Source organism: Ipomoea triloba, chromosome 4, assembly GCF_003576645.1.
Source record: "Ipomoea triloba cultivar NCNSP0323 chromosome 4, ASM357664v1".
Classification (NCBI taxonomy): Eukaryota; Viridiplantae; Streptophyta; class Magnoliopsida; order Solanales; family Convolvulaceae; genus Ipomoea; species Ipomoea triloba.
Genome location: NC_044919.1, coordinates 1583076 through 1595240, shown reverse-complemented (window position 1 = coordinate 1595240; position 12165 = coordinate 1583076). Strand labels below are relative to the sequence as shown.

General features: G+C 37.8%; 2 protein-coding genes across 2 annotated transcripts; both read left to right on the top strand.

Moving 5' to 3' along the window:
• Positions 1 to 3259: 3259 nt before the first annotated feature.
• Positions 3260 to 5558, top strand: LOC116017748 (putative expansin-B2). The gene is made up of 4 exons (XM_031258377.1): positions 3260 to 3422; positions 4169 to 4281; positions 4553 to 4740; positions 5246 to 5558. The coding sequence occupies exons 1-4, from the start codon at positions 3260 to 3262 to the stop codon at positions 5556 to 5558; spliced, it is 777 nt and encodes a 258-aa protein (XP_031114237.1).
• Positions 5559 to 6554: 996 nt separating this feature from the next.
• On the top strand, positions 6555 to 11562 carry LOC116017746. Its single transcript, XM_031258376.1, has 2 exons — positions 6555 to 7923; positions 10539 to 11562. Exons 1-2 carry the CDS (start codon positions 6555 to 6557, stop codon positions 11426 to 11428), a joined length of 2259 nt encoding a protein of 752 aa, XP_031114236.1. The 3' UTR covers positions 11429 to 11562.
• The last annotated feature ends 603 nt before the right edge of the window (positions 11563 to 12165 follow it).

The window sequence follows — 12165 nt, the reverse complement described above, 5'->3', positions numbered from 1 at the left end:
ATATACATGACTTTTCAAGGCAAATGCCAGTGATATTTGGTGTTTGATGCAGTCTAGGGGACCCCAAACATATGAAGACCAGAAACATTTGGATATGATAGAATGAATATATGATTCTGATGTCTCCACCAATGTAATCCATCCAGCCGTCTTTTCCTGTAGGTTATGATTGAACTCTAATATTATTATCTCCCAAACTATTTCTCTTGTCGGGGATATCATCTTTATATCTAATTTCTTGTACCACTTACGATAAGGTCCATGTGCACAAACATAACTTGCGACACATACAACCAACAACTTAATTGGGCAAATATAATATAGTTTAACTTTACACTCGTTGTGAGATGATTAATGTAACAATTAATGTAAATAGGCATAAATGGTAATTAGGGTTTGCACACTAGAAATAAACAGTTGTGTACGAGAAAAACTCACAGTCATTACTCAAGAGTGTACACTAGATATATCGTGTCTTGTGACTCTAACAGGTAAATAACTACAAGTAGCTTAGGTAACTTGAACCCGACCAATATGGAGTTCAACTTTATACTTAGCTTTTTGGAACAATAAATGTGACAATTGTATACGCGTGTAAATGTTATTAAGGTTTGTACGCTAACGATAAAATTAAATGTTTTATCGAAGGACGACTACGTAGGAGACTTTTTTTTTTTGGGGAGTAACGCAGAAAACTCATTCATGTGTACTAATCCTGCGTTGTGATCCTAGAGAACAAAGGATCACCAGGAGATAAACTAGTCTAGGTGACTAGATTATCCATATAGCTGACCAATTCAAACTAAGAAGGCTAATAAATCACTTTTACTAAAAGTCAAATTTAAAATCTTTTGATTACTAAATTAATAATCTGACAAACTTAACTAGGGTTATCCGATTTCACGGTATTATTGGTGCTAGTAAATGTAGTGTAGGGTGTTGATTACAAATGATTGGAGAGTGAAGCAAACGCTTGTTCAGTTGGAGTACCACATATTGCTTCCACACAAATCTAGTCCTAGTTGGTCCTTGTACGTTCTTGTTTGTCAACCTCAGTGTCACTTCATTGCCAGATTAACTTTCATGTCTGAAACTATTTATTTTGGTACCTAGCAACTACACGTGGCCATATTAATAATAATTGGCCATATTGTAATAGGAAAAATACTATTTTTATTTCTGATTTTTACTCTCTCACACAAATTTTGAATGCAGATAGTTTTTTCTAGACCTACAAGATAAAAATGTCTTATCCATATTTGTCAAGAATATAATTGATAGAGTAGAATTTGAGAGTCTCATAGTAAAACTCATTGTAATACATGTTGTACTCTCAAAATACTTATACTTGGAAGTTACAGAACAATTTACCCCTAGAAATGGTAATTCTTTGCCAACTGTTATCTCGAAGGGTGGCTGTGATTTTATTAATATGAAATGTATTCATCTGTCACAAAATGCCAAGATTGTACACGAATAAGCTATACTAGTTTCTACAATTGCATTATTGATTTTTGACCTTTCACTATATTTGACATGGAAGATACAAAAGATGTAAATATAGAAATGATTACGGTTGGATTCGAATTTGCTAGTTCAAATCAAACTGAGTACTGTAGAAGTTAAAAGCACAATTGAAACCATATGGGTGATTCTAGTTGCAAATGATCGAAATTGAAAGATTCTCTAAACCTACTTTTTTTTTGGGCTGTAAATTCTAATATGAACTAAAATGATACTCGTTTGCTCATCAACATTATATCGAAATGTAACTCGAGACAATCTTGTATATAGTTTAGTGTCAATTCAAGTATAATATAAAAGTTAGTGGTGCTTGGACCGATCCATGTGAGTTGCGTGATCGACCTATGTATAGTTAACAAACAATATTATACGGAGTATCTATTAGTTATCTATAACTCGATTGACTCACTGTGAGTTAATAAACAACTTATGTGACAATCAACTACGACAATACGACTCATTATGAAAAGCAATTCACATTACTCAATGTCTCAATAGTTATACCATGGACCAGTCACAATTTACATACTGAATGTTCACAATTCAAATTGTGAACATTCAGTATATAAATTGTGAACATTAAATTGTGATCATTCAATATATAAATTATGTATTTTGGATCCGAGTTCACATTGCAATGTGGTCCCCGGTACACAGAATAATTTGCCCCTGGATTGGGCTGAATGATAAGTAAATGTTGGGCTGAAAAAATGGTAGTGTTTATCGGGACTGATGAATGACATATATAACTGCCCAATTAAAATTTCAGATTACTGGATTGGGCCGAATGAGATGAAAGCCCAAAGATCCAATGAAGCAGGCCCAATCGAATCTTCAATGGACAGGCCCAATTAATCTTACCCATGTTGAAGTCCAAACCCGGCATAGATTGATTACCTTTCAATATTTGATTGGATTTATTCAATTTTTTTTGAAAACTGATTTATTCAATTTTTAATTATATTTCCATTTATGATGTTTGACTTGAAGTTTTCCTTTTTCAACTTTTACTGTTCAATTAAATAATGTTCCATTTTGGTCTTTAAAATTGATTCTATTTTTAATCTAAAATAGGTCATGTTTCCTTTTTTTCTTTTTAAGTGTTACTGACTCTGTCATAAAATGTAATATATGTTAATAAACGAGTCATTACTACCCCCACTGAAACTTGAACCCATAACCACCAATTTGGAAGAGTTACTTCGTGCAATTAAACTACAAAGTCATTGGCTATGTCACATTACTATAAGTTTCGTTAAATTTTATTTAACATGTGAAGAGAGCTTTCGGATATTTCGAATAAAGTAATAATAATATTTTCCTAAAAGAGGACTATTCAAGAAAAAAGTATAAATGTAATCAGTAAATCCAAAAATAAAATAAATTACCATGTGAAGAGATTTAGGATATATATATATATATTCAAATAAAATAGTAACAGTTAATTAACATTTGGAAAGGCTCAAGCACTATTAACGTAAAAACACAAATTTGGTCAATTAATACAAAAATAATGTAATTTAATTAATTTCAAAAACCTTAATTTTAAAGTAAATACAAACAGTTATGGAATTAAAACCCTAATAGATCCTCACATACCATTTATAGGCATTTAATTTGAGAAGAAAAAGTTCGAGTTGGTATTGCAATGACATTATACCCCTCCCTTATCTCTATATAAATAACTTGTTCATCAAACCCATTTTCACACAACTTTTTTTAATATAAGTAAATCATGGTTTACTTTATTATTTATTTAGTAATACTTTCTGTTTTTTCTGTTTCTTGTTCTTCCTCCAATCTTAAACTCTTCAACCTATCGAAACTAGAATCTGATAACCGTTGGTCACCAGCCGGTGCGACGTGGTATGGCCCCCCTAATGGTGCCGGAAGTAATGGTACGTAAATGGAGCCGGAAGTAATGGTACCTCGTTTTGTATCTCTGTACTCAGTTTATGGCTGAGATAAAACCATACTATGATAAGAAGCATTTTTTTTTTATAGCTACATTAGTCATATATCATTTGGAAAATAACTCTTTTAATATATGTTAATGTTTCATTCATAAGGTTCAACGTGAGCGTGCATGTCAAATGAACCAAACTCCTTTTGCATGCATGATGCATCTCTATATTAAAAATCAAATTTATCAACGAAAGAATTTGTATGTAAGATATAAGGAATGCCAATGAAAGTCATACACATTCTTTAATCTGATTCTAGGGTCATATGTGACCAAACATCAATATTGATAATTATTTCAATTTCATCCTAATACGAAATATGTAAAATATTTTCACCAAAACTCATTCCAATTACTAAGTATTTGATTTGATCTCATTCCGATTCCAATTCCCATGTCTGAATCAAACATAAATTGCTCCAATAAGTATTTTAGTTTTAGCTATTTAATCAATTGTTAAATCTATAATTTTTTTTTTTTTGTTTTCTTTGTAATATATACATTATGTTTGCCTATTACTGATTAACCGATATTTTATCCATTCCTTTTTAAATAAGGATTGTTTTTTACATTAAAATATTGCGATTCAAATGTACAAATAATTACATTCTCTATTTTTTTTTTTGAAAAAAAAAATCATCCAGTATTTTAAATTAAATTTTATGTTTGGAACATGAATAGGTGGAGCTTGTGGATATGGAAGCACGGTAGAACAACCACCATTCTCTTCCTTTGTGTCAGCTGGTGGCCCTTCTCTATTCAAATCTGGCAAAGGATGTGGAGCTTGTTATGAAGTAAATCAATTTATATAACAATTAAATATTTAAGAATATAATATTCCTCTTGGGAACCAGAAGAAATAAGGGCGCAAGAAAGTCTGGGCAGTGTTTTATAGCACGACTCTTGGGCCATTTTTCTTCTTGGTTTCTAAAGGTTGCCGGTCTCCGTTTGACATTGTGTGCATATTTCCCAACAATTATTGCAATATTAAAAAAATTATTTTTTTAATTCTTTTGGAATTTTCAATATATTATTTTTTTTAATTTTTTTTTTTGGTGTGTGTAGGTAAAGTGCACAGCAAATAAAGCTTGTTCAGGGAAACCGATCAGAGTGGTTATCACCGACGAGTGTCCGGGATGTGTAAAAGAATCAACTCATTTTGATTTGAGTGTAACTGCTTTTGGAGCCATGGCAGTTTCCGGCAAATCCAATCAGCTCCGTGCTGCCGGGGAACTCAAAATTCAATACAAAAGGTAATCTTATATATGCGCATGCATTTATTAGTGCTAGTCTACTATTTATGTTTGGGTAATAATAATGCAATGACTATACCAATTGATCCCAATCAGCTGATAAAAAATGTCACATTCATCGGCTTTTTAATTTTCAGCTTATTGACTCAATCAACCAAGGCATAAGTCATTTATCAAACAGTTCTAAATAGTTTATGGTAGGTCAAACTGTTAAAATTTTGCTGATAAGCCAAAACCAAACACCCCCTTATATTTTTCTATTCGAATATACTTACTCAACCTACCTAAGCCTAACGAGTTAATATCACCCCTAGGGGCGAACTCATAACCTCTCATTTAGGAGAGTCACTTCATGTCGCTTAACCACATGGTCTTTGCCTGGATTTAGCATTGTTGGTGTAATTAGAGTGGTTAGATCTAAATTTATATACTTCTCTTTCCTTCCCATGTACTCCGTATTAAAAAAAAAAATTGTAATTTCAAATATTGTTGTATAAATATATAGAGCTGAGTGCCACCACCGGGGTAAAACACTGACCTTTCGAGTAGACCCGGGGTCCAACCCCTTCTATTTTGCAGCGGTGATTCAATATGCGCAAGGAGACGGCAACATCGTGGCCGTTCAACTGAAGCAAGGCAACTCCGGCGTTTGGACCGACATGAAACAGTCTTGGGGAGCGATGTGGAAGCTTAACTCCCGGTCGAGACTAAACGCGCCGTTCTCCCTGAAGGTCACCGGCGACTCCGGCAAATCTGTCGTCGCCGGCAATGTCATCCCGGCTGGGTGGCGGCCCGGAGGAACATATCGTTCTGGCTAAATTAGTAATTCTGATGATCTGTTTCATTAAGGTTTTAGTTTAATTTACGTGTAATAACAGGGATGTGTTTAATTAATAAAATTATTCAACTGCGGAGTATAAATTTATTCCAATTCATTTGATTATGCATTTCAAGTTAATTGTGCATACTAAAAAAAAATAAAAAATTCTTAAGCCCTTTTCTAGTGTATTTATAAAACTCAAATTATCAATTAAGGTGCTCTGGACTAAATATAAAAAATAAATTCTTTAAATCAAGGACATTAATTACAAGTTGCAGTAATATCCTAATTTTGTGTAAAGAAAACAATCTCTTAAAATTGGACTAAATCTTCTCAATTATAACTTTCATAAGTGATCAGTCTCAAACTAAAATGGGCTTGTACCAGCAACTTGGGTTGAGGTCGAGTGGTACGTAGATCGTCAATATCAAACCCATCAATTCAAATCATTTACACATTAGAGATATTTTTATTTTGTTGCATGTTAACCTATGATATCTCCACCACTATAAGACTAATTCGAATTCAACTCTAACTCACAACAAATTAAGCCTCATTGTGTCTAGACTTCTGATCATTAACCTTTAATAACTACATTAAATTTTAATTAATTTAAAATAAAATTATTGTTGGAAGTTTTAAAAGGAAAAGAATTATATAGGGATTGTAATTGAAAAGAAAAAGAAAAGGAGAAGAAAACATGCAAAAAAAGTTTGTCTCGTGGGATATAGTAACACTGGGTTGGGCCTTTTCCACTTGTCATCTCTCACTCTTACTCTCCACTCAATACTCCTTTTTCTCTCTCTGCCTCTCAACTCCCATCCACACACCCATTACTCTCTCTAAAAACTAGCTTAGCCTATCCCTTCTTTTTCCATTCCCCTCTATCATCATATCACCCACAACTCCTTCCCTACTACATTAACACCATGCATGCATGCATGCTTGTACGCTATCGATCAGTCTTCAATTCACGTTAATCAATCAATCAATCATGGCTGCATGCATCGAGCCAGAACAGCAACAGCAACAACAGCATGCTGTGTTTAAGCATTATTGTAGGGTTTGCAAGAAGGGATTTATGTGCGGGAGAGCTCTGGGAGGGCACATGAGAGCTCACGGGATCGGAGACGAGAGCGCCTACGTGGACGACGACGACGATCCGGTGAGCGATTGGGAGGCGATGGCGAGCAATACAAACAAGAGGATGTATAAATTGAGGACGAACCCTAATAGGTTGAAAAGTGTTAGGGTTTGTGAGAATTGCGGGCAGGAATTCTTTTCATGGAAGTCGTTTCTAGAGCACGGAAAATGCGGGTCGGGTGATGACGTGGAGGATGAGTCGTTAGTGTCGTCGCCGGGATCGGACGCCGACGAGAGTTTCGGCCGGAGAGGGCACGGGTGGTCCAAGAGGAAAAGATCGTTGAGGGCGAGGTATTTGTCTAGCGAGGATGAGGATTTGCTTTTTGCTAAATGTTTGGTGGATTTGGCGAATTCTAGGGTGTACTCGCCGCCGCCGCCTGCGGCGGCGGCGGAGTCCTCCTCCTCCGCTAGTAAGGAGGAGGAGAGGCGGCATACGATGGGGAGCGGGGAATTCCTCGCGCCCCGAGTTGGGGTGGCGCAACAAAGGGGCAATAAATCGGCGGGTTCTAAGGGGCTGTTTGAATGCAAAGCTTGCAAGAAAGTTTTCACGTCGCACCAAGCGTTAGGCGGACACAGAGCGAGCCACAAGAAAGTGAAAGGGTGCTACGCTGCCAAACAGGACGTACAAGAATCCGACAGCCTGGCCGAGGAGGACGTGATCACCCACGATGAATTCCCGATCCTCGCCAACTCCTCCGGCGGCGGCGGCGGATCTTCTAGAAGAAAAACGAAAGTTCACGAATGTTCCATCTGCCACCGTGTCTTCTCCACCGGCCAAGCCCTCGGCGGCCACAAACGCTGCCATTGGATCACCTCCAACGCCTACTCCCCCGACACCTCCATCGCCAAATTCCACTTCCACGACCCCACCACCGACACCACCAAGAAACCCGACGCCGCCGCCGCCCTCGACCTCAACCTCAACCTCCCCGCCAACGGCGGTGACCGCCACCGCGACGATATCTCCCGACTCAGAAACCCCTCCATCAACCGCTTCGAAGTCTCCACGGAGATTCACCTCCACCGGCCCTGGTTCACGGACCCAGACACCAACAAGAACAACAACATTAACAACAAGAGGCTCAAAAACGATATCAACAACATCGGAGACGACGATGAAGCAGACAGTAGACTGAAGTTCGCGAGGATAAGTGGGCTAAAGGAAAGCAGTAGCAGTAAGGGCGGCAGCTCTTCTTCGCAATGGCTGCAAGTGGGAATTGGTTCTGCAGCTGCGGATTGATCCTTCACACTATTAATGTATTATTTGCAAAAATATATACATATGGGTGAAATTCAAATTTCCTCACCCATGGCCCACACTCGGACTTCACAAAATAGTGGAGGAATGGTGAAATACCCTAACCCCATAGCCACTCGAGAAGATAGTGGAGGAGTGCAAATACATATACTTATACTTATATATATACATATACTGATATACATATGCTTTTAATTCTTTTCATCATCATATATATAATGTATATTTTGTTAATTTATTGCTAATTAAGGCCTTCTATGATACATAAAGAAACATCTCTTATTCTTTAATTTGAATCATATATATATACATATATACCATTTACAAATTTCCCCAGACAAGATGAATTGGTGTCATTTGAAAAACAACACGATTTCATTCCATCAAATCAAAGAGTAACACATTACAAATGATAGAAGAGGGAGAGTGTCAAAATCACTCCGAGCAATCAAAGTAAAAACAAACTACCTCGCCAACGTAACAGATGTACTGTCTAATTTACAAATTGCTAAGTGAAAGAAAAAAAACAGTTGAATAAATCACTCATAAGTTAACCGTACCACTCATAAGTTTCTTTTTATATCCCTAATTAAGAACCAAATGGAATGAAGATTCTCCCTTGGTTACAACCTGGAGTGAGTCAGTTTCAACTTGAATGTTATCAAAGTTGTGGAGTTTTAACCAAACTCAGAGCCTCTCTTATAGCCAATGCTTCAGTTTCTCTTGATGTAAAAATCCCCATCCATTGAGACCCTTTTTGCTGCAACAAAGTGGCCAAGATCGTTCCTAAGGACACAACAAAAGCCCATACACACCTTCGAATAGTAGTTTCAGATTTCTCTTGTCACAAAAAAAAGTAGTAATAATAATAATTTAGTTTATTAGGGTGAGTAAGCCCAATGAAACATGTTTGTTGGTTTGCCAACAACCTTGTGTCTACTTTTTTTGAATTTCTTGTTCAAATTTGTTTTTAGTAAAAGAAAAGATGGAAAGAAAATTTACAGAAGTTGATATAGAACAAAATGGGAAGAAGGGGCAGAGGTGAAATGGTTTTATGCAGAAAATTAGGGCAGCACACAGTACGTACACTTACCAAACTGATTTTTGGCAGACACTACATACTATACTATACTATACTGTCCCAAAGACATGCAAAACCTCACTGCCAAACAAAGAGTGAAACCATTTGTCTTTTTGTTTTTCTAACTCCAGGCATGTTTTCTGCAAACGTTGGAAATGGGGAATCTCTATAATTACACTCCACTTTTTTTTTTTCTTTTTAAACCACTTGCCAAGTTCTTAATTATACTACACTACAAATTAAGTATATATTGTAATATGTATTATCCTTTGTACTATGGGTCTGGGTCTGTCGAGGTAAACCATGGTTCATGGTATAACAATTGCCCTAGAGGCATGTATGTATGCTAAATGAGGCACATTCAGCAACAATTTACCTTCTCCATCGGTCTCCTAAGCAATGCTTTTAAGTTTGGATTCAAACTTATACTTCTTCGATGTGAGATTAGAAGAAAAAGACGTGATGACCATGTGACTACCAATATGTGGACGATTGAGGTTTAGATCTCCACTGGGAAAAGAAGATTGGATTATGGCCAACAAAAAACTTCATCCTAAGAATTTGTCTAATAAGTAATAGTAATTGGAGTTGTAATGTATATAGTCCAGCCCAATGCTCCAATATGATTAGGCACTAGCTTTATTAGATAATTTGAGCCCTACAATAATTCAAATAATCTCACTAACCCGCTAAGGAAATGACAAAACGTAACAATCCTATTTAGGGCAAGCATCATGTCAAGACTTACCCCATACATTATAGATCGTGGTGTCATTACAAAAAGTTAAGCGCAACTTTGTCGGGTTTACAAATGCACACCTTTATCGGTAGTAGGTGGTGTGGACAAGACACAAGATCGAGCATTGATAACCGCAGTTTGAGAGTTTTAGCCAATGTGATCATGTGGTGGGTATCTAACGAGCAATTGAGTCATTGCAATTTACATATTCATTATCTTGTGGGGTCGGACTATCCTGTTGAGTCAGAACGTGGACTCTGGGGGATTGAATTCCACTTTTGGTGGATAAAATAGCAAATTATGAAGGGCTATTTAGGAAATGTCAAAGATGGGAAGGAAATAAATGCTAAAAAGTCGAATGTTACATGTCCCCCCACCCCATCCCCAGTCCCCCGCCCCCTCTCTCTGCCTTCATGCAGACTCTTTATTTGATTTTGATTTTTCTTAAGCTCTCATTAATTAATTGTCTTTTGCCGTTTTTCAACTCTGAAACCCAATCTCCTATTTTTCAACTCTTTAATTTTAATTTTAATTTTTTTTTTACAAAACTTACATGCCTAATTAGTACGCCATTGGCACTAAATATCTGTGTATGTATTTGTGTTTATATTTCTCTCCTCTAGTAGTAGTGGAAGAGAAATGCTTGTCACCTACTCCTTTTCAGTTCACCCTCTGCTCCAACTCCTCAAAAACACCCCGCCTTTCAAGAAAAAAACACGCAGTACACGCACTGGGTGTATGTGCCAAGAAAAGTGAGGTAAAAACATCAAAAAGATCGCTTTTTTCGTGTTTGGGTCGCCTTGTTTGATGGAGAAGTACAAGTGCAAGTTCTGCTCGAGGAGTTTCGGCAATGGCAGAGCTTTGGGTGGCCACATAAGATCTCACATGGCCAATCTTTACGCAGAATCGAAACACCCATCTTCAGAAACGGATGATGGAGAAAAAGACAGCTTTTTTTCCGCCGCCGCCGGCGGCGGAGGCGACGGTGGCGGAGGCGGCGGTTCGGTGGTGGTGCAGGACACGGAGAGCGAAAGTGGGTCAGGGAGGGTTTTCCGGCGATCGAAAAGGGTAAAGAAATCAAGAATCTCTGAAACTTCATCAATGGTGAGCAGTTCAATCTCAGAAACCTCCCCAGAAGAACACGTGGCATATTGTTTAATGATGTTGTCAAAAGACAAATGGATAAGAGATGAAGAAGGGGAAAATTCTGAATTGGTAAAAGCAGTGAAGAAAATTAAGGGAAAGGAGAAATCTTGGTATAGATGTGAAGCTTGCAGCAAAGTGTTCAGATCTTATCAGGCCTTAGGAGGGCACAGGGCAAGCCACAAGAAGATCAGAGCCCAAAAGAATCTTCTAGAAAGTTCACCAAATGAAGAAGGAAATGCAAGGAAGAAGAAGAAGGAGAAAATCCATGAATGTCCAATCTGTTACAGAGTGTTTTCTTCAGGGCAAGCTTTGGGTGGACACAAAAGATCACATTTTGCAGATTCAGTGTCAGCAATTGTTAGCCCAGAAGCCTGTTCTGCTTCCACTTCTACCCCCATGAAACAAGGGCTATCAAGAACTGGAGGGGCTTTGATAGATCTCAACCTTCCTGCTCCTTATGATGATGATGATGATGATGATGTTCTTAGCTTCCCATGCTGATGAGCAAACCATGTTTGAATGTTCAGAGGTACAAGGTTTTGAATTTTCCTTAACTAGGATGTTTTCTCTTAGCTTGACTACTGTAATCCATCCATCTATCAGTGGAAAATTAATGGCAGCTTCAATTCTAGCTAGTAGTAATCAATGGATGTTCACACAAAAAAGTCTATATTTTTGTTTCTATCTTGGAAAATCTGCACACATTGTTGTCTGCAAATAGAACAATAGCATTCATCCACCTGTTACACACCGATCCCGTCTTCCTAGTGTAGTTTACCTCTCCTGAATGGTTTGCGGGCTAGTACACACAGGAGCCGAACTTTCCAAGTGCAGTTTACCTCTCTTGAATGGTTTGCAGGCTAGTGCATACAGGAGCCGAACTTTCCTAGTGTAGTTCACCTCTCCTGAATGGTTTGCGGGCTAGTACACACAGGAGCCGAACTTTCCTAGTGTAGTTCACCTCTCCTGAATGGTTTGCGGGCTAGTACACACAGGAGCCGAACTTTCCTAGTGTAGTTCACCTCTCCTGAATGGTTTGCGGGCTAGTACACACAGGAGCCGAACTTTCCTAGTGTAGTTCACCTCTCCTGAATGGTTTGCGGGCTAGTACACACAGGAGCCGAACTTTCCTAGTGTAGTTCACCTCTCCTGAATGGTTTGCGGGCTAGTACACACAGGAGCCGAACTTTCCTAGTGTAGTTCACCTCTCCTGAATGGTTTGCGGGCTAGTACACACA